General features: G+C 39.4%; 3 protein-coding genes across 3 annotated transcripts; all 3 read left to right on the top strand.

The window, feature by feature from the left end:
• The first annotated feature begins 189 nt into the window (after positions 1-189).
• On the top strand, positions 190-4,968 carry pwp1 (PWP1 homolog, endonuclein). Its single transcript, XM_041029908.1, has 15 exons — positions 190-377; positions 737-795; positions 1,183-1,358; positions 1,470-1,555; positions 1,745-1,841; positions 2,075-2,185; positions 2,372-2,502; positions 2,713-2,783; positions 2,917-3,013; positions 3,135-3,196; positions 3,319-3,430; positions 3,755-3,845; positions 4,263-4,384; positions 4,541-4,646; positions 4,837-4,968. The coding sequence occupies exons 1-15, from the start codon at positions 312-314 to the stop codon at positions 4,929-4,931; spliced, it is 1,482 nt and encodes a 493-aa protein (XP_040885842.1). The 5' UTR covers positions 190-311; the 3' UTR covers positions 4,932-4,968.
• A 924-nt stretch (positions 4,969-5,892) lies between these two features.
• mrpl42 (mitochondrial ribosomal protein L42) lies at positions 5,893-8,390 on the top strand. The gene is made up of 5 exons (XM_041030343.1): positions 5,893-6,023; positions 6,507-6,570; positions 6,790-6,874; positions 7,602-7,765; positions 8,270-8,390. Exons 1-5 carry the CDS (start codon positions 5,945-5,947, stop codon positions 8,313-8,315), a joined length of 438 nt encoding a protein of 145 aa, XP_040886277.1. The 5' UTR covers positions 5,893-5,944; the 3' UTR covers positions 8,316-8,390.
• Positions 8,391-9,371: 981 nt separating this feature from the next.
• Positions 9,372-15,984, top strand: ube2nb (ubiquitin-conjugating enzyme E2Nb). Its single transcript, XM_041030018.1, has 4 exons — positions 9,372-9,497; positions 11,495-11,741; positions 12,544-12,684; positions 13,829-15,984. The coding sequence occupies exons 1-4, from the start codon at positions 9,468-9,470 to the stop codon at positions 13,870-13,872; spliced, it is 462 nt and encodes a 153-aa protein (XP_040885952.1). The 5' UTR covers positions 9,372-9,467; the 3' UTR covers positions 13,873-15,984.
• Positions 15,985-25,228: the final 9,244 nt, after the last annotated feature.

Here is a 25,228-nt window from a genome sequence, read left to right as displayed (position 1 = left end):
TTCAGCAAGGAGGCTGCTGTCTGCTTTGACAGAAAATTGACTTAAGTTTTATTGAGTTATTGTTTTGTTTAGTTTTTTTCCCCCCTCATGAACAGCCGATGATTTTTTTTTCGTTTTACACTTTCATAGCGACACAACATTTGTGATCAGGCAGGTTTTTCAACGCTCTCTTGACGTCATTTAGATGCGACACAGGGCCCATTTTAAATCACATGTACGCCCACTGTGTGCGTGCCTGAGGTGAGGCAGAGTGGACGGTTACTTGCAGATTGTGTTGTATTTGTCTGAAAAAATCGCAGCGTTTCTCCAGTATGAGCTCCCAGATTACTTGTGTCGGGTGGGTGAAGCGAGGCGTTGCCAAGGAAACGCCGGACAAAGTAAGTAACATGTCGGGCGAGCTAACGTTAGCCGGCGATTAATGTGTCAACATGGCAGCTACACTGTGTTGTTTTATGGATTTATATCACCACAGTATATAGGCGTTTGGGTTTAACTTACATTTCTAGTTACGGATAATGTTTCACTTCATACTGTCAACTCAAAAACTGTTGTGTAATATAATGTGAGGCATTTCATGAAAAATCATGAACTTTTGTCTTTGAGTTTAAGTTTACGCTTTTATTAAACTTGTTAAATTTTAGTGGGGTGTGTAGTTTGTAATACTTCATCTCTGTCTCTTGCATCTGATCAGAGACACATGAGCTTGTTTGAGACACTTTTTTTAATTCCACTTCAGGTTGAGCTGAGCAAAGAGGAGCTTCAACGCATCATTACTGAAGCAAAGGAAGAGTTGGGGTATGATTTAAAAAAACAAAAAACTTTTCATGTTATTGACAGTATATTGAAATGCCAGAGGCTTAAACTCTGCCGGTGAACGTGAAAATAGAGCTATAATGATGAGTAGTTGATCAATCGATTGATGATTGTCATATACAAATATATGGGTTTGGGACTAATGCTCAGACAAAACGAGCCATCTGAAGATGCTGGACTATGGGAAATCGTAACAGGCATTTCTCACTATTTTATATTATATAGACCAAACAATAAATTGAGAGTATGGTGTGCAAATTAATTGATTATGAAAATAATTGTTAGTTGCAGCTCTATGTGAAATGTTACTGTTCTCTCTGCATAGCTGAAGGTGAGAGAATGTTCTTTTAATCTTCTCTTCTAAATCAGGACTCTTGCAGCTGAGGAGGAAGAAGAGGATGATGAGGGTATGGGTCCAGAACTGAATCCTAGTAACTTTACAGCTGATGCTGCTGAAGTTCCAAAGGACGAGAATGAAGAGGGAAAGGAGGAAGATGATGATCTGGCAGAGTACGGCCTGGATAAATATGATGAAGAAGATTCAGGTGAGTGGAGTGTTTGTGTACAGTATGTGTAATCTCTGGTATTTACTGTCCTTGGCTGAGTGTCCTGTTCATTGTGATCTGGTATCCACTGTTTGTCTCTGTTTAATTTAGCCACTGCTAATCTCGGCGACAGTCTGGCTGGGCTCACAGTGTTCAGCTCTAATGAGGAGGATCCTTACATCACCCTCAAAGACACAGTGAGTTCCCTGTCCCACTTCACGTGCCATCCCATGCAGATATCATTAAACCTGTGGAAAAGTCAGGATAAATGGTGCTAAATTTCCTACTTTATTCAACTTAGAAAAAAAAACAGTTGTTCAACTCATCTGTGTAAATAAGATTTATCTTGCATAGTGTTTTTTTCTTTTTTTTTTTCTTTCCTCTAGGACCAGTATGAGCGAGAAGACTTCCAAATCAAACCCGGTGACAATCTCATCCTGGCAGGCAGGGCAGAGAAAGACTGCTGCAACTTGGAGATATATGGTAAATATCTTCATATGTGACATGACAGTTAATATTCTTCCAACACAGGAAAATATCATCCTTTTTTTAGCTGCTGTCTTAGAATGTAAGTTAAATGCATAAAACGTGTTAGTGTAAATATAAGAAATTAAAGTGTATTAACTATGACTTCCTTTCCCAAATATATTGCAAACTTTTTATATTACAGAATTATTAAATATATATACTTAATAGCTTGATTGCTTACTTTACAGTTTATAACTCAGAGGAGGACTCCATGTATGTTCATCATGATATTCTGCTGCCAGCTTACCCACTGTGTGTGGAGTGGCTAAACTTTGACCCAAACCCTGGAGAGGGATCAGGTAAGAAAACCTTGAGTCAGTGTTGAAAATGTGCTTTTCACCGATGAATGTCCACCTCTTGTGCACAGTCCTGATCTGAAACTTTTGGATAGATTTCTCTTGTAAAAGATGTAATCGCAAGAGATTTCCTGATTAAATAGAAGTTAAATTAAAAAAAGAAATCTGCTCTGTGTGTCCTTACCATAGCCAACTACGCCGCTGTGGGCAACATGACTCCTCAGATAGACGTGTGGGACCTAGATGTGGTGGACTGTTTAGAACCTGTCTTCTCCCTGGGCAGCAAAAAGGCCTCAAAGAAGAAAAAGAAGAGCAAGAAGGTAAAAGCCTGTTCAGCACTGTCACATAATGGTATAAAGCACCTGTTTGGTGTGAGTGTGTGGTCTGGTAAAAGTCTTTAACCATCTGTCAAGCATCTCTGACAGACCGTACTGGAGCCTTTAGTAGACATCCTTGAGCTGCTCGCCGACATTATTTCCTGCTCTGTTAGATATCATCAACACATTACTGTCTGTTCTTGGTGATACCAGGGGGCAGCAGCAGAGCCTGTCGAGGGGCACACGGACGCAGTGCTGGATTTGTCCTGGAACAAACTCGTCAGGTCAGTACTCTGAGGCCTGTGAGCATTCACAGTACAGACTCTATTTGGGATTTTGTATATATGATGTTTCTGTACCGTAATTATGTATGCATACACAGTGTATATGCAAATCAAATAAAATTCTTTTACTCAGGAATGTGTTGGCCAGTGCATCAGCAGATGAGACTGTTATCTTGTGGGATCTGTCTCAAGGCAAACCAGCCACAACTCTTCGCAGACACACTGATAAGGTATTTAATTTAAAAGAAAAATAAAGAATGATGCTAAATGTAATGCACTGTGGCTGTTGGATATTACAGCTCTAGAATTTGCAACTTCAACTTCTAGAAAACAAAATCTTTTATCTTTCAGGTTCAGACGTTATCATTCCACCCATTTGAGGCACAGACTCTGATATCTGGATCATATGACAAGTGAGCATCATCTAGTGTTGTCATTAGTTTATAGGATGAGGTGAAAGGAAATAAACAGTTCACATTGTAAACAGAGCTTTACATTAAAATTAACTAATACGACTAACCTTTTTCCTTTTCAGGACAGCCGTCCTGTACGACTGCAGGAGTCCAGACAACAGCTATCGGACTTGGAGGTTTAGTGGTCAGGTGGAGCGCCTGGTCTGGAACCACTTTTCACCCTGTAACTTCCTGGTAGGTCCTCGAAATTCTCCTGCTGGATTTTAAAGCCAGTATTTCAAAGACCACACACTACAGATATTCTATGCAGAGTGTTTTTATTTTTCATCGGTGCAGGAAGAATAATAATAATACAAAAACACACTGAAAGCCTCTTGCCAGACACATTCTTTTTAAAACCAGGTCCTAATGGTTGTAAATAGCAATTATGCCAAAAATAGCAATTATGAATCCAGCTGGTGCGTCACTGCTCATTGGGCAATAAGCCTTGTTTCTCCATCTCTCTGTTATTTCTGTCACCAGCTCAGTGGTTAATTTGAGGGTGTGTTTGTGTTTCAGGCCAGCACAGAAGATGGTTTTGTCTACTGTCTGGATGCACGCTCAGATAAACCTGTTTTCACACTGAGGGCACATGATGAAGAAGTGTCAGGTAGGTTCAAGTGTGTGTGTGTGTGTGTTTGTGTGTGTGTGTGTGTGTGTGTATGATGATCAAAGAGGAAAATTCCTGCATTATCAATGTTCAGATTTGCTTTGCAAATTAGTGCAATATATCATAAATCTGACACCACAGATGCTTTTGCACCTGTTCCTCTGCACTGTGAGGAATTGGTGAAGCTGTAGCAAAGATGAGAGCATAGTTTGACATTGCTAGTCCATGGAGGATTGTGGGTAAATTTGTGGGTATAAACATGAATAAGCAGGCATAGAAACAGAATGGATAGAAGGATGGAGAAACTGCCAGTGTCAAGTCCCAAATAAACCTGCTCCTATAAAATGCTGTGTTCTGGTTATAGGTTAACTTGATGGTCTGGAAAAATCAGATCTAAACACCTCAACATTTCTGCAGGTTTGGACCTGAGCAGCCAGATTAAAGGATGCCTGGTCACATCATCATCTGACAAACATGTTAAAATTTGGGACATTTTGGGTAACAAACCCAATCTGGTGCATTCACGGGATATGAAAATGGTAAGAGTGCATGTGTTCAGCATGTAGATCTCAGATTTTCTCACCCCTGTCACTGCGTGTTTGCAGTCTGTTGTTGAGCTACTTTACCCTGTCAAAGTCATGACGATTGTGTTTGACAAAGGTGTTATAAAAATGTACCTCCCCACCTGTAAACAGGGAGTGCTGTTCTGTGCTTCATGTTGCCCTGATCTGCCCTTCGTCTACTCCTTTGGGGGGCAGAAGGATGGTTTGAGAGTTTGGGATATAAGTGACGTTGCAGCAGGTACAGTTGACACTAAACCAAGTCTCTTTCTTCTTAAAAACTTAATTTATGCGAGAAACATCATCGCTTTATTCCATTTTCATTTGTTGATTGCAAGCTGTCAAATCTATTTCGTGTCATGTGCATGTGCTGTTGAAGTCAGTTGTTTATTTAATAATGCTCATATTTTATTGATCTTGTTTTCCTGTAGTGGCTGAGGTGTTTGGTAGTCGAGAACGCTTAGTGCCGAACACAGGATCACAGGCATCCAGCAGTGCAGCCACAACAGAGATGGACGTCTCCTAGTGACCCTTTGAATGCAGCAACTGCCTGTAAACATGAATAAACAGGGCTTTCCTGGAAAGACATCAAGCTGCTCCGCTTGTTGCTGCGTTCCCCAGTGGGCAGCACTTTGTTTCATGGGTAAAGGCTCGGATTAAATGAAGCTGTATTCATGAAAGACTTGGCTAGAGTAAAAACGACTAAAACTTTCCAAAAGACTTTGAAGTTTGTTCAGTTTCTCTCGGGCTTTGTACACTCAATGATGTGTTAAGAAAAGACAAGAAAGTGTTTCTTATATTCATATCATTGAATAATTCCAGGAATGTTATTTTTAGGTGGAAGCAGTGATTCATTTATTGGAATTGTTTATTTGACATCAGCTTCTGTTTGCCTTTCTTTGTACAAATGTACAAATGTTATCTGCTTACTTATTAGACTTATTTCAAAGTTTACAAGGAGCTGATTCACATTGTAATATTGCAAACATAGGTTGGCCTGGTGACAACAAATAGTAAAATGAAATATTAATAGAAGCCAGTTTACGAGCATAGATTTTTCAAAATTCTGTGTATTCAATAAATATTTTTAAAATGTATAACCCTTGTTGTTGTGATTCTCTAATTACTCCACAGTCTGTACTGCCTTTTTCTTGTTGTCTTAATTGTGATTTCTTATAGTTTCATCCACTTTGAAGTTTGAATCCCACAAAACGTGTTACGCTTTTAAAGCAGTATACAAAGTTAGAGATAATGAGTGGGATATGCCAATTCAAAGCACTGAAAAATGTATAACCTTTTGAATTGACACCCATTTGCTAACTTTATGAACTGCACCAAGATCATAGGTATTACGAAGTACGTAGTCATAAACTGTTCAAAAATGACATAAAACGATTAGTTTAAAAGAGTGCTGGGAAAGAGCGGTCTGTCCATTTTCTCCTCTCTGTAATGGTCGCTGGTAAAGTGGAACTATTGTGACTGAGCCGCAGCGGTAAGACGGGAGTGTTACAGTGACGCACATCTGAACATAATTTGAGCATGGCGTCGGCTAACTTGTGCAGACTGCACAGTCTCCTAACGCGGTTTTCTACCGTCACCACACTGCGACATGTACAAAGTAAGTTCTGCTAATGTATTTAACGAGTTACTTGTTGGGAGTCGTGTTAGTTTTAGTGAGTTTGCTTTTTATAACCTTGAACTCAACGGTGATGGCTGTAAAAGCTAACAGCAGCTAACCTTGAGAATACGTTTAGTAGGTTAACACTTGTCAAACCCGAATTTCGTATTTTGTGGGTTTTTTCGATATTAAAATATCCGTTTGCATTGTAGAAGAGTATACTTTATTGAAAGACAGATAAACTTACACAGGTCGAGTATCTTCGTCTTTCAGCGGTCAGCCTCCTTGTTGACTTGTTAGCAGGTGTCACAACTACTATTTCTGTTTTGTCCAATAACATAAAATACCATTAACTAAAGCCTGCAGGGGAGCTACTATTTCAGAATTGATGTTTAATTTCCAGTTGAAATGTGAAGATGAAATGTGTCTTTTCCTTGAGAAGTCTGTTAAAGATTTACAAATATCTGTCTGTCTCTGTTGCAGCATGTTTGGTGCCAGTTCGACAGAAGTCCAGTGTCAGTGGTCCTTCACTTGATGGTCCAAACTGGTATGTTAACTGATTATCAATTCAAAATAAAGTAAAAAGCTCCTCCGGATTTAATCTATCTGCATTAGTTTGGCATTACGTTAAAGAAATCTGGAGTATTATGTAAAACTATTACACAGAATGTAAATGTATAATGTGCATGATGGGGGCTTTGTTAAAACTAGTTGTGATAATTAAGTTATGATCAGGACAGTAACCTCTCAGTCTCTTTGGATTTAGTAATGTGGACATCGGCGTGACTTCAGATGGGAAAACCATAGTGTGCTACCATCCCACCGTCGACATTCCTTATGAGTTTACACAAGTAAGAGAGTGCTTTCTGTCTAGTCTCAGAAATATCAGTGTGTCAGTTGTCTGATGACAGAATATGTATTTGATGACTGATTGTGACTTTTTCCCACCAAAGAGAGAAGAGAGAGGCTCCAGTCTCTTTCTTTGTCTCTTTTTTTTCTTTGAGATAAAACCCTGCTGATTCTCTGCCCGCTTCCGCTTATTTGCCTGTTTTCGTCCTTCAAGAGATGCAATTTACAAGCTAGAGAATGGCTGACTGTGGTTTCTCTTATAAACATTGGTTCTGGAAAATCACAGCAAGCCACTGATGTGACTGGTCAAACCACAAATAATCCAGAAGTTCCTGTTAGGGAAGAAAAATGGCTTGACAGGGTGTACTGGCAAGCACCTTTATCTGAGGTTCAAGTTTCAAGTTTACATTTTTGCATGGTTTTGTATGTGGTTTTTGAAAATGGGGAAGTGAACACAGAGTTGAAAACATTAAATTAAAATAGTAATTAATAACATAATAATTAAATTAAAATAATAATTAATAACAAACCCATCTTGCCTGGATTGATTTACTGCTAGTCATAGCACTGCCACAAGGTGGAACTGTGAGATCACAGTGATGCCAGCTACCCACACTCACACCTAAGAGCTTACACAAAGCAGTCACTCATTTCTGAGACCAGACACCAAACTACATAATTTTCAGATAAATAAGAGGAAACCTTGCTCATGACAGTAAATCTTTACAGCCCATAGAACGACCTGACCCCTTGACCAACCCGGTTGAGACCCACGACCAGATTTTAAAGGCCCACCTCAGCAAGGAGGTCCTGAAGGACAAAGAGGGTCCCACCATAGAGGAGCTAAGCAAGATGTTTTTCACCACCAAACACCGGTGGTATCCAGTCGGACAGTAAGTACACAAATAGCCACTAAAGGTTGGCTTTTTAACACAGGGATTTGTAAGGACATGTTCCCCTATGATTGTAAGTTAGCATTTGAAGCAGTAGTCTTGTGTTACCCTTTGGCAGAAAGAGACTAAAAAAGACTACTGAGAAAAAACTGGAACCTACGTGGCTGTATTATTTGATAGACATGTCCTCTGCCCTACTTACTGACAAGTTTCTAGTTATAAGTGAGACAGCAGCAAGCATTTTTCCTGAAGTCAAAACTTCAGCAAGCAGAAGGAGTGGGTTGCTCCTTCTCATTTCTAAGCATTGATTTGTCCAGTTATCAGCCTGGTAATTCACCTTCTCATGCCTCTTAAGACTAGAACATTTGCCAACTTTGATAAGGACACTTCTTATAGTCCTTTTTTGTTATATAATTGTGAGACCAGAAAGGAAATATGTGACCTCATTAAATCCTTCTGTAGATACTGGTCAGAATTAACATTTTTCTGTTTGACTGTTCACAGGTACCACATGAGACGCAGAAAGAAGGATCCTCCAAAGGACAGATAGTGAAGGCCAAACAGAACTGCAAATGTTTTTTTGTGTTGTTGTCACAATGATGTATAATAAACTGTTAAATATTGACTTGGTTGTCATGAGTCTGTCAGTCCTTGCTTCTGCAGTAGGACTATTATATGGCTTTGAAATCATCACCCTTATTTAATTCAGTCTAGTGTGATACTATATATATTTACTGCGCTAGGGGCCTTTTTTAATTTCTCCTGATCCAGAAACAGAAGTGAAACATACATGCAAGAGAGGGTAGAGCAGTGAAACTGTAATAAACATCAGCTGTGGATGTAAATTAAATGCAGTATTAATAATGCACTAAATGTAAATGCACCCTACATGTTGATTTACATTTGAGAGAGAGACTGAAGAAAAAGTGGCCCCTGGAGGAAACCGCCAATGCAGCTGCAGTTCTGCACCACGAGAAATGAACAACAAATGTTTTTCAGAGCCTACAGGAAAAAACTGTTCACTTGTGTAGGGTGTTCAAGGTCATGCACATCACAAGATGCAGACGATGCATGTTCGGCACAGTGACGTTACAGACAGATTTTATACTCCCCATACTTGGCATCACCCATAGTGTATGGTCTATGGTAGGTGGCTCACGTTTTTGACACAAATTAACTAACGTTCACTACAGAAACAGAAAGACAGCATTTTCATTTTTGCAACTGAGTGATTGATGATTTTTATATACACAATTTTGTATTTAGGAGATTTATCAAAACAATAGTGTTACTGTAAATGGAAGGTGCAATGAAATCTTAGAAAAGGGGAAATAAAACAAAAGCGCAGTACAGAAGGAAAATTGCCTAATGCACTAAGATAAAGGCTGTCTCAGGCTTTCTTGTGGAAATCTGACACCTTGTGAATAAAAATCTTTTCCATATCATAACATTTACAATAAAATTAGTTTTGCATGCTTATATGCTTTTTCATGCTTTTTACATGCTTATGTTTATATTTTATTACAGTCAGTTTATTTTTATTACACTTAGTGTTCATATTTTTACATAGACAGCAGCATATTTCCTTACATCATCTGAAGCCACCGGAAGAGTGAGTTATCTGTCCCCGCCCCGGCAGCTCAGTCAGTCCAACCTGAAGAGAAGGCGAGTCCACGGCTAAAAATATAATAGCTAACACAAGATGGCCGGTTTGCCTCGTAGGATTATAAAGGTACGCTTTTAACTGGACATTATATATATATTTTAATGAGTCCGTTTGTTTGTACTGTAAAGATTATTAAATGCGAATATGGCCGTAGAGTTACTGCCATCCAGCGTGTAGCCTGACGTTAGCGCGGCTAGCACAATTAGCTCTTATCGAGCTAGTTATCGAGCTAGCTCGCTGGTCCGTGTCTGCAAGTGTTTTGTTTGCCACTTCCGTTTACTCCCTTCTGCTCTGTCTGTAGTTGCATTTTTGTACGAGTAGATTTGTTGGCGTACTTATATTGTAGTTTTAACACCGCCGGGTTGCTAATTTGAAGTGTGAATCAACAAATTATGACAAATTTTCCCAGTCGCCATATGAATGGATTCGCTAAGTAAGCTAGGCTAGCTTCTGTAGCTTTGGTGATTGGTACACATGTCTGGCGCTGATGTGAAACGCTGCCCTTGTGGTCTCCAAACGTTTAAATGACTGTAGTAAGGCAAACGTGTTCGTATTGCTGCTTTTGTGTAAAACGAAACGAAAATGGAAGCAGAACGGTTAGGCCTGTTGCGCTGCGGTCTCCTCCCTCAGCCTCGCCGCGACTTCTCTTCGCTGGGCCAGGCCCGGCAGTGGGCGCGATCAGCCTTTTCCGCCACATCTACCAGCTATTTCTCAGGTTTAGCCGGTTTTCACAGACCTTAAGACAACGCTGACAAAGTGAAAACACTACCCAGCTTCCATTATGGAAATCTTTAGTTTGTTTTCTAACCACAACACAGAAGTAATTGTATGTACAACAATATTAAACCCATTTCCTTCCCGTTGACTGCAAATATTTCGGTGCACCTGCTTGATCAAATGTAGAAATATGAAATATGTTCCACTTCCTCCTTTTTATTTCCAGTGTCACTTAATGTCGCAATGCACTTTGTTGGTTTGCAGTAAAACTCAGAAGTCTGCAAGTCCACTAAAATTCAGTTATCGTGTTAACCGATATCTTGTAATAAAATGGATCATAAAGTAATTTAAAGTTGAAACTGTACGTTGGTTATTGTAAAAATAAATGGGCAACTATTCTGCTAATCCATTAATCATTTTAGTCCTTTCTGTGTAAAGAAACCAGAAATTGGCTGATTCCAGCCTCTATATGTGAATAGTTTAAAACATTTCCAATGAAAATGTAAATAAACTTGACATTATAATACAGTAAACACAACATCTTCAAATTATAGACATTAGGTTGAACAAAATAAGCTATTTTTTAAAATTATAGTGGAAAATTTTCACTAAATTTGGACATTTAGATTAGTTACTTGGGTTTGTAAAATAGTTGGCGGGTCAGTCGATAGTTAACTCAATTGTTCGTTGCAGCCCTCAATTGTATATTTTATTTAAGAAAATCGAGCTTTTTAATCAGAGTACTTCTTTGTCGATGACGTGAGAAGTGCTCCGGCCCTCATCAACCTTTTTAGTTTCTGTGTTAAACAATAGTTTGTGGAATGTTGTTTTGTCTGAATGTGGGTGAGTTTGACTTGTCTGTGTGTGACTAAGCAAGGTGATATTGTATGTTGTCATCCATTATATGCCTGAAAGTCCCTTGTCTTCTGACACCTCCACAGTTCTTTCTACAGCACTGTTTTTTTTTCTTTGCAGCGACATCCATACTTTAAGCTACTGTCATAGCTTTATCTGATATCACAATCTGCTTTAGTGGTCAAGCACGTGAACACATAAGGAATTAGTTTTTTTTTTTTTCTCAGTGAACTTACACTTATACTGTTGATGTGGTGCAGCACAGGAACAACAGTGCTTAACGAAGTCAGATCAAATCAATTTTATTTCTATATCACAAATCAAAAAACACACGTTTAATACCTTTCTTTAAATTCTTTTAAAATCTTCACAACACATATTATGTGAGTTTGACTGGTTGGCAGAGGCTTACAACTGTGAGGTGGTAATTCTAGTTTTATTCAGAGCCGTCAACAGCAGTGTTGTGTGTTTCTCTTTCTGACCACTCACAGGAGACACAGCGGTTGATGGCGGAGCCTGTTCCAGGGATCACGGCTACGCCCGATGAAGGGAACGCACGTTACTTCCATGTGGTCATTGCGGGGCCTCAAGACTCTCCTTTTGAAGGAGGCACATTTAAACTTGAACTATTTCTTCCAGAAGAGTATCCCATGGCAGCTCCCAAAGTGCGATTCATGACCAAAATCTACCACCCCAATGTTGACAAACTGGGAAGAATATGTTTAGACATTTTGAAAGGTAAGAGAACACAACAGAAAGACACAGACATGCAAGAGAAATGAAACCTCAATTCCTAACCCAGTGGCCTTTACGTCTATACAATATACAAAGGCTAATGTCAAAAATATTACCTGTTGGCATCTTGAGTAGTACTGTTTAATGGTCGAGTTGAACAGCTCTGTAAAAGCACATTATTACACACCAGCTGTGTGAGTCGTAGAATCACAGATTTAGTTTTTATTGTCACAGCCAGAATGTGGTGTCAGATAAGTAATTATCTTTTTATAAAAATGAAACGGCTGAAAAGCAGCCGGCTGTATTTGCAGAAAGTGCTCTTGTGAGACGAAGCCCCAGGAAGCAGAAGTGATTACAACCATTAAATCAAGTTTTGAGGTTAAACAAACTAAAGGTGATGTTTATTTGGTAAGAGCAGAACAGACAACAGCAGAGGGTTTGCCAGACTTGGTTTAAGGTATTAAAGTAAATATTGTGACAGATGCTGGTTTGTAGGCATTCTGATCTGCACTTGAAGCTTGTTACTGTCTCTTATTGTATTGTTTTTGTTTGTTTGTTGTTACAAGAGCCAGAGTTGTTTTCCATTATTGAGTAGTTCTAGGAAAGAGTTGGATCTCACAGCAATTACTAGTCAGCTTCAGCTTTCAGTGTCTCTGTCACTGGCATTTTGATGCAGCGTGGGCATCTTTACCCACTGATACCAATACTGTATCACCCTGAAGCTTCCTGTATTTCCCCAATTTGACCTTTAAACTGTCCTTTTGGTCTCTCCTTGCATCTTTTTTCCAAACTGTCCTTCTTCCAGATAAGTGGTCTCCAGCCCTGCAGATCCGTACAGTGTTGCTATCTATCCAGGCGTTATTAAGTGCTCCCAATCCAGATGATCCCCTGGCAAACGACGTCGCAGAGCAGTGGAAGAAAAACGAAAGCCATGCCATTGAGACAGGTGAGGAGCAGATTCCTTTTTTTTTTGCAGACTCATTAAAACACTCCCGATCATCTGTATGCAACTGAATTGCAATTGCAATCACCACAGGTGGTCACAGATTTCCAGTATGAGAAATGCTTTGACAGATGGCAGCAAGCATTCGCTCAGTTCCAGACCTTTGAATTGCCACCCACATTTCAAATTGCATGGGATTATTCAAGGTTCAGGTGCTGCCTTTTTGAATGGCAGTTTTTCTTGTTAGAGAGGGAAAAAAAAACGTCTGTCAGCGCCTTTGTGGGTGGGACTGAGTTGGTGTGGTGACCTAATCTGACTGTAAATACAGACAAATATGGCATCAGGCATGAAAAATGAATGCTTTCCTCCAGTCTGCCAATCATAATTAAATAATCACAAAATAACCGCTCAAAAGTCAGAACAACACAGTTCCTTAAAGGGATTTCTTCAGAAGAAAGATCTTTTCGCTGTTCTTGCATCATTTCAGTATAACCTAAAAAGTATAACCTGTTGTACTTAACAAAATGGGTTTGAAGGATTAAGTGTTTGTAGTTGTTTGTCCCATGATCACATTGGTGGAGGCTCAAAAATAAAAAACAGCACAGTGCGTTGATACGTTCGTTATGTTTATTTATTAATCTTTCCATTAAAATATTGAAAACTGTCCATCAGAGCTTCTCAGAGCCCAATGTGAGGTCTTCAGATCACTTGCTTTGTTTTTAATTGGAATATGTCAACTTAGTCTTTGCAAAACTTTTCTGAGAATTTAAAGACGGAGAGATTAGACGATTAGTCAAGAAAAAAAATTGGCAGATTAACGGATAGAGAAAATAATCCTTAGTTGCTGCCCTAGCAACTAACGTTTGGCAATTTTTCTTGATAAACTTTTTAAACCATTAATTGTTTATCAAAATTATTGGCGATTAACTTCCTGTGGACTGACTAATTGATTAACTGACTGTTCTGTTTTTGTTTTTTTTTCCATGTTGGAAATTGTGGGACAGTTCACGCACTTTAGGATGCTCTGTTTTCTTAAATCAAGCACCTCTGTGAACAGTCTCTAACACTTTGTTATCCACAGTCTTTCATCCTCCATAACCCCCTCCATCCCTCCACAACCATTTTATCTTTGTGTCTCTCCCTCCAGCCCGAACATGGACCAGGCTCTACGCGGGCAACACTGAAGTATAGAAGAAGAGAGACGAGGCGTCTGAATGTGATCCACAAAATGTACTCCTATTCTGTCAACATTTGAATTTAACGGACACAAAAAAAAGAAAAAAAAAGATTATAAGTCCAACTCTATTTGAAAGAAATGACAAGATTTACTGCTGCAGACCTCTGGGTGACTTATTTTCCTCTCTAAGACGCGTTAAATGTGTGTTAGTCTTTTTTTTTTTCCTGTGTTGCTATTTAAATGCATGGACAGAGAACGACACCCTCCCCACTACAGTCTGAGAAATAACATGCAATATGTTGTCCTGAACTAGGCACATACTGGTACGTTTGCAAAATATACATTAAAGCTGCCCTTATTTTAACACATGCATCATTTGTCAACACATCTGTATGTCTTTTTGTGAGAGATGACAGGTTTTTGTTATTTCAACACATAGAAAGTGCACCGTTAGTCCCTCCCCTGCCACTTGTAAGTAAATAAGCAGATAAAAAATACGAATAAGAATGATGAAGTCTCCTTTTACTCTTTATAGGGAATGAATTGTTTTGGGAAGTAAGCCCCGTACATTCAACAACAAAAAGGTTAGTTGAATTTCCACACCTGTGTGTCTGTGCATACCAGCACTTCACAACACTGAATATTTATTGGGTGGTGGTTCAGCTACTGTAGTTCAGCATCATCTCATGGAGCACTTAATACTCAACACAGGTGAAACCAGCTACAAAATTCACCTTACACAACCGAGGTGATATTATTTCTAGGACTCCACATTAAAACAAGTCAAGGGTTCCACACAGAAAGCACATCATCAAACTGTTCTTTTATAAAAACTGTAAGATTTTCAAGACGCTGTAATTAGAGACTTGCTTAACTGAAAAATGAAAAGAAACCTGAGGTAGGGTCATACATTTGAAGACGTTCTGAAGGTTTCTGTGTACCTGCCAAATTTGCCGGGAGACAACTCAGTACTTCATAACCCCAGCTAACTTTTAAAAGCATTTAGTCCATGGCTAGAGTCGATTTGTGGCCCCAACAGATGTAATTTTAGCTCTTTTCATAATTTATACCTTGGTCATTGGTCTTAGATTGATAGAAAAGACAAGTTGTGTGATTAAATGTGTGAACCCGATTAGATGAGGATGGTGCTTGAAATAATCCAAAATCTGCCTGTTTGAATGTAAACATTTTTCCTCTCAGAGTCATGTCCTGCAGTCTGTTTGGCAGTAGTATGAAATGTTCACGGATCAGTCTGATTAGAAGTTAAGTCTTTATAGCCCCCATGTTGGACAGTTTGGGGAGGGTGAGCGAATCGCTTCCACACACTTGGGGAAAAAAAAATCCATTCCCAACACATCTAGAAAGGCAGCAGACTACAAAGATGTGTTGTAAATGTTTTTTTTCCCCCTTATTTTAAAGAGTGTAGGAACCTGAGCTGTTTTTATTTTCCTTTTTCTTTTTTTTTTTTTTAAATGTCTGTCCATGCTCTCTGTGTTGCCTGTTCTCATTTTTATTTTCAGTGTTAATTAAACAAAAAGGCATGTACAGTAACCAAAACGATATCAGGCCTGTTCAAACTAGTTTTCTTCAGGGGTGCTTGTGAGAGTTGAGGTGCTTTCTTTAAAGGGATAGTTGAGGCTTTTTTGAAGGTCTTGTCATCACTTGCAAAGTCGTTGACTTTCCTCAGTTGGTCTTTACCTGCTTTTTCTCTTTCTATGAAACTGATCTGTGATGATTATACACATGAATTTAATTGATTCCCACGGGAATGATTGGGGCTTTGTGGTAGAGGGGGAAAAAGTGATACTACAAATAAAAAGCATTTAAGATTAAAGGTCTTCATTACGCTGTTACAGGTTTTCTGTCGGCTAGAAATCTAAAATCCCTCTTGAAGTGCATATGAAATGTCGAATTCTGCCTTTTTTGATTTGTTGTTGACCTGTAGAAAAGCTTTCTAAAAATCCTTAAACTTTCCTTTTAAAAGATACTGTGTTCTGGGGTTAGAGGGATCAGTGTGACTCGTCGTCCAGTAACTTAGACCCTCTGTGATCATATTGGCTCTGTATGGCTCATCTGAGGGAGGACTGTAACGTCATGTTGTAGTAAAACTGTTTTTGTTAAGCGTTCTCATTTGGTTGATCTCTTTTGTTGCTCTTTATTGGAATATCGCAGGCTTGGTGTTTTGCTTAGGTTCGTTTGTGTCCTGTCCTCACCCAGGAATAATATAACTGTTTCTAACCACTGCATTTACTCAAGTCTGGAAGATGGAGCACGGCTTAAAACCGCGTTAATTTATTGTTTCCCTGAGGAACTTGACAGCAATCTAAAACAAGAAACAGTCACTCACTGGAATTTTGAAGCATCTAGATCAAAATATTGAGAGATCAAACTCTGATTAATCAGCTCCCCATGTGTAAAGAAAAAGAAGAGTTCTGTCGGTAATTTCAGTACATTTGCATACATGGGTCTTCAAATGCTCTGTAAATAAACTGAGTTGAGTAAGTAAGCAGAGGCTCGTCTGGTTTATGTTGTGGAATTTGTTTTTCCCCCAGGGGAGGAATTTTACAGCTAAGATTTAATTTATGGAGCCTGGTGGTTATACGAATTTCATCCATTTATGTGTCTGGTAGGATACTGTCTGATTCGCTGTGACAGCTTTTTCATGCACAGCCGTTTGGTACATTTCATTTTGCAGCCCACATAATCTATTTTTGGTATCCGGTGTGGTTCAATAAAGCCTTAATCAGAGCAAGTAGATAAAAATTTACCACAGGTAGAAGAAACATGCCCGAGACACCAGGACACAGTTGGCACAAATAGAAAAATAAAACCTTCACTGCATCTTTTTTTTTTTTTGCAGGGTGTAGGACCATTCATATCCACCTGAGGGAGGCATTGATACTAACACAGCAGTGAGTCACACACAGTGCAGTACGTGCTGATATTTACTTTACTTCTATTTTTAGGGTTAAAGTGCACAGATGGGCCCTTTGAAACACACAGAAGTCTATGAAAATACATAGAAAACACAATAAAAACAAAATATGTTTACAAAATGAAAAGGAAAAGATAGGATGAACTACTCTAAACTGCGAACAGCTGCAAATTCAATCACTTTTTGGAAAACCCCACTACCTTCTGGGCATTTTAAAGACACTCAGATGAATGAGTTTCAAAGTAAAATATATGCACGTTCAGATATCAGCACTAAGTATTCAACTGGTCGTCTTCTTGCTCTGACATGTCAAAATGTCTGCTGTAGAAAAAGATCTATTGCAAAACCCCACGCCCTTTTCTCCTGCTGTTCCATATAATTTCACAAGATGGTGCTACACTGTAATGTAACCAGTCCAGACACTTTCATATCTCTTGATTGCTGTAACTGAGGAACCTCATAAAAATAAGTATGTTTTTCCAGCTTGTTGCTATCATTTAATCTTTTTAAATTCAGGCTTTGGGATGTGTGCTGCCTCGGGAGATTAATTTCTTCTGGATCTCTATGAACTGCATCTTCTCAGCAGTATCCCACTAAGTAACAAGTAATTTTGCAGTGAAGATGTGTAGAAACATCATCAAATACAACCTTTAACCTCTTTCTTCAGCTTGCACTCGGTACCTAGAATATTTGTGAGTTGTCTCCACTGCAGCGTCTGGCTTCCTGCAGGAGGCACCTGTCCTGGAAGCCCATGTTTTTCATGTTTCCCCATCGGAAACAAAGGTTTCACAATGTTTTATGATCATGGCTTGGTTTATATGGCAACAGTGAGTCATTCAGGCTGGTATGCAGCCATTCTCTGAGTGGAATTGCAGGAAACGATTCTCCTCACTGTCTGAAATATCTGACAAAACATTAACTAGTCTCGACGCTGTTATCTCTGGAAGGGGTTTGTTGTTGCACTGTCCATCCTCAGAAAACTTCGGGTTGAAGGCATATTTTTAGTCTTAAGTCAGTGAATATAATGTGAACCAGCTGCTTGTGGGTTATTTATTTATAAATATGAGCTCATACACGAGACACCGCATTCTGGTCAAAGTCCACATGAGCTGGTAGTTGAGGTCAATTATTATAATAAACTGTAATGGTTTCGCTGTCTTGTTATCTCTTGTGGTTCTGTTAACTCGCATGGCCAAAACTGTGCACATTCTCTGTTTGTTATTGTTGTTATTCAGTCAGACCTGATTTGCTCTTTTGCCTTTATCCAGAAACACAGTAATACTTAGCTTTTCTGCACAGAGAAATAAATATCTGTATTTTCCATACTTCATTTGTGGAGTTAACTGCATGTTTTAGGATAATTTGATTTTCCTACGCAAACAGGATATGTACTGGCCGTGAAAACATATTTCTGGGACAATAGGAATTTTCAACATAACTGCTGTTTCAAAGGCTTCACCACAATAACAGGAATAAAACTGTGGTGAGGAAAAACTGTTTTCAAGTATAAATATCTGTAAAATACTACCATGTGTTGATTTTTTTTTAAAATTACACATTGATGCCTGAAATACTTGGAACCTGAAGCCTCACTGGTGGCTCTGGCTCTGTGCACACAGTAACTTTTAAAAATGGATAGCAGCTTTAATCTTTTTTGACTCAGACAAAATGTCAAAATTCACTCTCTCTACCTTCTTAAAATGTTTGGATTTTCTTTAGAACTTGGTTTAGGCCAAATTCTGACTAATGGCAAACTAAAAGAAAATCTATAAACAACAGCAACACTTTTTTTTTAACCCTGAACACAATTTACAGCTCCTAGTTAGGATTTACAAGCAACATTTTGGTTTATTGCTTGAGAATAAAAATATATATTTTTTGGTAACATAGCATTTACAGTTATAGTTTTAAATCACTGCAGCACATGTACTCTCAGACTGAAAATAACAAAGGAAAATTACCTGTCTAAGTTGATAGATATCATTTTTATAGCCTTGAATAGAGTGTGATTTATACATGTAAGCATATGACAATGCAGAGCCACACATTACAGTGATGAGCGCCACAGATGACACAGAGCCAGCATCCTAAACATAGCCCTGCTCCTCTGACAGGGCAGATCATCTCTCGCTGTGATTGCTGACTACAGGTGAAAACATACTCGTCACATGCTGGTGATGTCGAACCGACAGGTGACGACAAAACATCCTCTTCTGGATGTCGCGTGTCATCGGCATCAGCACTTATTTGAAACCTGACACCCGGGCTCGAGAGCAGTTTGTGGAAGATGATGTGGTTTTCTGGATGGAAGAGTGTGTTGAAATGGTTTGTTTCTTTTGAGAGCCGGTGGTTTTGGCGGTTGTTTTTTTTTTTTTTTTTGGTCCTGTTTTTCCCCTCTGTTTCTTTCTCTCACCTCCTTGCTTCTTTCCTTCTTTTTATTCATTTCCCTAATCTCTCCATTTTTGCTTTACCTCCTTTCCTCTGTCACTCCTTTCCTTCTCATCTCCTTTCCCTCAACATCTTCCTCCTTTACCCTTTACTTCCTCTTATTTTCTCCTTTCTTCTCCTCTCCTCACCCCCTTTACATCCTACCCTTTCTTTCTCTCCTCTTCTTTCTTCCTCCTCCTCTTCTCTTGTCTTCTCATTTCCTCTTTCTCTCTTCCTTTCTTTCACCTCCTCCTTTTTTCCTCCTACTCTCCACTCCCCTTTTCCTCTTTCTTCCTTCTCCTCTCCTTTTTTAAATCTCCCTTCCCCTCTCTTCTCCTCTTCCCACCTCTCATCTACCCCTTTTTCTTTCTCCTCACATCTTCTCCTTTTTCACTCTTCTCCTCTCCTCTCCTCCAGCTTTACCTCCTTTCTTTGTCTTTTTTCACTGTTCTCCTCTGCTCTTTTCTCCTCTCCTCTCCTCTCCTTCCTTTCCTCCTCTTTCTTTTTCTTTTCTTTCCTCACTCCTTTTCCCTCCTCTTATTTACCCCGTTTTCCCTCTCCTCCCATCCCACCCCCCCGTCCCACTGCAGATGAAGTTAAAGGGGGGCTGCAGTCAGAGCCCTCTCACCTGCACCCTCCTGACGTTATGTAACCATCCTCATTAATCTCTCATGCGTGAAAACAAGAGTCAGCCAGCCAGGAGGGAATCCCTCCTTCCTGACCACGGCAGGTCTCTGGAGCGACTTCAGCCTCACTCTCAGAGTCTCTGTGTGACTTTTTCAGCAGTTCGATAGGTAAAGGACGTTCTCTACCGCAGATGTTATACAAGACAGCTGCAGTGGAATACTAATGTAGTTTGCAGTGAATGCAAATAATAGGCACAGCTGTAATTTGTGTGTATATATATATATGTGTGTATAGATATATATATAAATTCTGTTCATTTTGGTGGGAGCTTGTTTTCAGTCTCTTATGTGTCTAACCTCATGAACCTGAGGCTGTTTTTGTTCATCTTTCACTCCCTTCATTTCTAGCTTCAATGTGCTGTAGATATTTTTGTGTGTGTGTGTGTGTGTGTGTGTGTAATGGCAGGGATTCCTCTTCTGCTCCTTTGAGTTTTTCATCCATAGCGAGAACAGGCTGTCCTGGGACATCCTTCCATTTCCCTGCTCCCTCTCTCTCTATATATATATATAACAGCCACTGCAGAGAAGGAAAAAGGGCGTGTTTATATGTGTGTGTGTGTTTATATGTTTGCAGAGGCCCCCAAATGTAAGGGAAGGGTGCTTGGGATTTAAGCAGCCACCCAGTCACGGATTATAACCAAGAGACCTGTGCGGTGTGGTTACTTTGTCCTCATGCTTGGAGGCAGCAGTTTTTTTTATTTCATTTTACAGTTAAAAGATAGCATGTTCCATCAAAGTTCTTGTTCTTTAACTGATAGTAAAAATGCAGGATCACTCCTCCCTCATTCCTCACACTTTGTTTTGGCTCCGTCGCGCCAACACAAATACTCAGAAATCAGCCCGGACTCGTTTAAGAGCCTCATCTTCTCCTCGCTCCTCCTCTCACCTCCCTCCATTCATCCCCCGATGAGTGTTACGATGTTATATGCTTGATAGAGGCACATAACAAAATCACTGTGTGGTTTTGGATAGGAATCTACGAGCAGGGTGTGTGAGTGTGTTTTGAAAGTTCGGTGAACATCCTTCATTTGAAGACCTCAAATGAAAATATTTGTTTAATTAATGATTCAAACAAACAGCTCCCTGTGGTTGGTCCTGAGGTTAATTAGGCAAATAAATCAAACCATACAACTTTGTTTTGTTTGGATCAGAGATCAGAGACTGCAAATAATCACGTACCCACACACATATGCACATACTATACATACAGTCATCAGGAGATCAGTGGTAGCCTCCCCCAGCAGTGTTAAATGTCAATAATTAACTCCTCCATACATTGAATTTCTTTATGGTGCCTGAGCAGGTCACTGCCTCTCCCCAGATGTCAAAATGAACCCACAACTTTGCACAGACAAACGACACGTTACTGTATCAGAGGGGGTCACGCCAGCATAAGTCATGCTGGTGCTGACAATGCGGATCAATAACCCGTCAAACAGTGTGCTGATAGTGAGGTTTTAGCTCTCAGGGTTCAATACGTCTTGTCTGTTTGACCGAGTTGTGTTTGAGTGGGTTTCCATGGAGAGATTAGATTAACGCAGACTAGACACTGACAGATTATTGGCACGCCAGGTAGCAATATACACTATTTATAACACATTTCAACTTTTCAGGATAACGCTAAATTAGATCACTGTTTGGATGATTCAAAGACAGCACTTCTGAAACAGAGGACTGAAGATTGCATGTGTCAACTACTTGTCATGCTGACCCATGACCTTTGATTTCCTTGGAGTGAAAGGCCAAGAGAAAAAAGAAATGGTGAATTTGTCTAAAAGTCCAAAATTTGGCATTAGGCATTTGTCCAGTTGCAATATTACAACTAACATGTCAGAGGCTTTTTGTCTTGCAGATGCTTTGTCTTGTTGCTTTAAAAGTGATTTAAAGGATGATTCTTTTTCTGTTGAACGACTAATTATTTCATCTTAGCCAATGTCACTATTATGAAAAAAAAAAATCCTATTAGCATGTTGTAAACGTTGCACAGGGAGGGCGCCCAACCCACCATTCACATAAAGAGCTGACAGAGATAATATAAGCGGGATGGGTCAGAGATAACAAAGCAGGCATGAAAAGGACTACACTTCTTGTAGGCAGCTGTTAGAACCCATTTTGTGCTTAAATTATTTTTATAAAACACTATTCAGCTCATTGTTCAACATCCAAACACAAAGAATCCAATATGTAAAGGTTAAACTCTTCATTCAGTAACAAACTTGTTCCCCTCCATCTTTTAAAACATCCATGTTTTTATTTCATTTCATCGAATTTTGAGAAAAAAAAAGTTTTTTATCTTTTCTAGATTTATCACCAGCACACACTTTCCCTCTCACTGTGAAATCAGCCTCAGTGAAGAGAGAAAAAAAATTGCCGTTGGCGGAGATGTAAGCTTAAGTGGATTTACTTTGCAGAACTGCACACAAAGTTCAAGCGTTGCCCTGAGAGGTGGTGAGAAATAAGACTTTCACATGCACCTAAACCCTGTTTCCTTGGCACACTGTCTCACCATCTGACAGAGATGGTATGATAACCACAGAATCAGTGCTGGTTATTATCAGGTCATTATGATGATTATACCTTGAACATTGTGATAAACACAAGTAAATCTCCAGCTTAAGTGTGATTACACCGGCAAATACAAGACGTATTTATAACAGTACCTGATGTGACCTAATTCAGAGCAGTTGTCATTTAGATGCAAACAAGCACAAGAAAAATGAATCATTTGATTTGGGACTTTTTTTTTCACAACACAGTGATGTCACTTGATTTGCTGCCATACAGTACTTTCAGTTCTCCCTCCCTCCACCACCCCACCCCACCCCACCCCCTCCGTCTGTCTGTATTCAGGTCATTTTTCCTTGCATAACAGCTCATTCATAAAACAGCACCACACCTCAGGGAAGGGATGAGGAAAAGACTGTAGACAGCAGCTGGGACGAACAGAAAACGTCTACACAGGGAGGATTTTTGCTGCAGTGTGACTCGTTGTGTGAGGGCACATCAAGCCGTGGTGCAATGTATTTACCGTGACTGTCAGATGAAAAACCTTGTATCTCTAGTCGAGTTTGAAGGAGTTGAGCAAGTGGTTTTTTTTTTTTGCAGAATCTGCACTTCTGTTAGAAGCTGGTCAGTTGAGGAGTGGGGGCAACTTTTTTTTAAATGTAGATGCAAGATTTCAGAGGTTACCTGAAATGAAAGCACACCCCCACTAACATCATCAAAATTTAACACACTTTTGTGCAGTAAAACCTTAATCTCCAGGGGGAAAACAGCAAAGATGCTAGTTTACATAGAAAATATCATGTGTTTTTATGACCATTGACCAGATATTGAAAATTGGTGATTTCAACATAACACGACAACAATCGGCTTTGTCTGCAGGGCCTCTGAGTAACTTCGGAGATGAGACAAGAACAAGGAAATGGGCTTTCCGATAGCACTAAAGTGTTAAATGTTGTGTGTTCTGACAGTTGTGGTTGTTTTGCCCACATTCACTCAGGGTAGGAAATAAAAGTAGGTGTTTGAACTACACAAACACAATGAATGATTTTCATGAAGTTCATCCAGTGTCACCTACTTTATTTCCTGCCCTTTCACACTTCAGTATGAGGGAAAAACAAAGCAAGCCCGGTCAGAACACATATTATTGAACACCATAATGGCTGATTGTTTCCTGGCCCATGGTGACTTGTCATAGGTTTTTCCTGGCTTTGCGTCTGTGCCAACTCTTAGGCAGAGTATTTCCTGTGTATGTACTTTTTCCTTTAGATATCCTCACCCACACCAGATGAAAGTTTGATATCAGGTTATGAAATTAAAAAGGAGTGTTCCTGGGTTTTTGTTTTTTTTTTTTGCCAATCCTTAAAACTTAAACTTCTCAGTTTCATTCAGTCTTTAAAAGCCTTTTGCACATAAGAGTAAACTTGAGTCAATAAGCTGCATGGTGTTTGTTCACTCTGCAAAAAAACCCCAAGGTCAACCTTTTAAGTATCTCACTGGAGCACTGCAGTCTAAATAAGCGTGTGATGAGCAGGGTAGAATTTCGATTGTCCCAGAAGACTAAAAAAAAAAAGTGCATTTAGCTCACTTTACTCAAGCAATAGCTATCACTGACTTGCCCTTGAACAGGGCACATAGTCTTCAAATGTGCCAGTAAGCACGTATACTCTTTAAGGTCTGTGTGGAAGCTTGATTCATCTTCCTTCATCAGGCCTCAACAGAGTCACGTTTTGAGGTTCAACCCACCTGTTTTGGTGAATGACATCTTTTCCAGTCCATGTGTGTGTCATCATCACTGTGGGGTTTTGTTTCAGACTACTTTCCCACATTCTAGCAATCGCACTGTCACTGTCTGGTTTTGTTTATGCCCCTTAAAGCCTAATCTTCACATGATTATAGAGTGTCTGTGTTTTTGTTCTACCTCAAAGAGACAGAGGCATCATTGTGAGAGAAACATTTGCCCGCAGGTAGCCTCCACAGTCTCAAGAGCAGTAGTTAACGTTAGAGTTACAGGAAAGTCTTATTATTCATCAGGCTTTAGGCTTCAGAGCAATCAAAAAATAAATCATACAATCACACACGTTATATATGTTGTTTATATATATATTTACTCTTTTTTATCTTGATCTGCTGACAAACAACATAAGCTATGACCCTACCCTATCTCTCCCTGTCTTGCTGATTGCACCAGATAATTCATCCCTAAGTGATGTTTACCCATGTTGAGTCTATTTTATGTTCAGCTATCATAATGACAGGTTTTAATATGCACCAACAAGCGCCCATTGTGTCCTTCAGCCCTCACAATATTGTCATTCTTGCATCTGCAGCCTTGAGACCTGTATTTATTCTGCTGTATAAACTGTTAAGAGAGATGTTGATGTGAGTTGTCTTCCACTGGTGATCTCATGGGGCACAGCCTGGAAACTTTTAGCTTTTAGGCCTCTGTGAGTGCTGACTTTATAGCTACTGTGCAACTGTTCAGCAGCATTAAAGCTGCTCTAGTGAATATTTCTGCTTTAATAATGGGTCATATGATTTTATGTAATGTGACATGTGTTGCTTGTAGTGACAAACCCACAGAGCATTATTGCCACACTGACACAGAAACTCAAACCAAGAATGATTTCTATTTACCGTTAAAAGGATAAATAAAAATTGATAATGAATATCAAGGCAACAAGAATATGACTTACTGTTAATACAAATTTTTCTGTTTTCTCTCAGTTCTCCCTTGCTACCTTGGTGAAGAAACACCTTTATAGAGGGCATAGATCCATTTGCAGAGACGTCACTGGCTCAATGTTCAACAGTGACAGC

Source organism: Toxotes jaculatrix, chromosome 22 (assembly GCF_017976425.1).
Source record: "Toxotes jaculatrix isolate fToxJac2 chromosome 22, fToxJac2.pri, whole genome shotgun sequence".
In the NCBI taxonomy this organism is placed as follows: domain Eukaryota; kingdom Metazoa; phylum Chordata; class Actinopteri; family Toxotidae; genus Toxotes; species Toxotes jaculatrix.
Note: the sequence above shows the minus strand (reverse complement) of the source record. Positions and strands in the feature narration are given on the sequence as shown.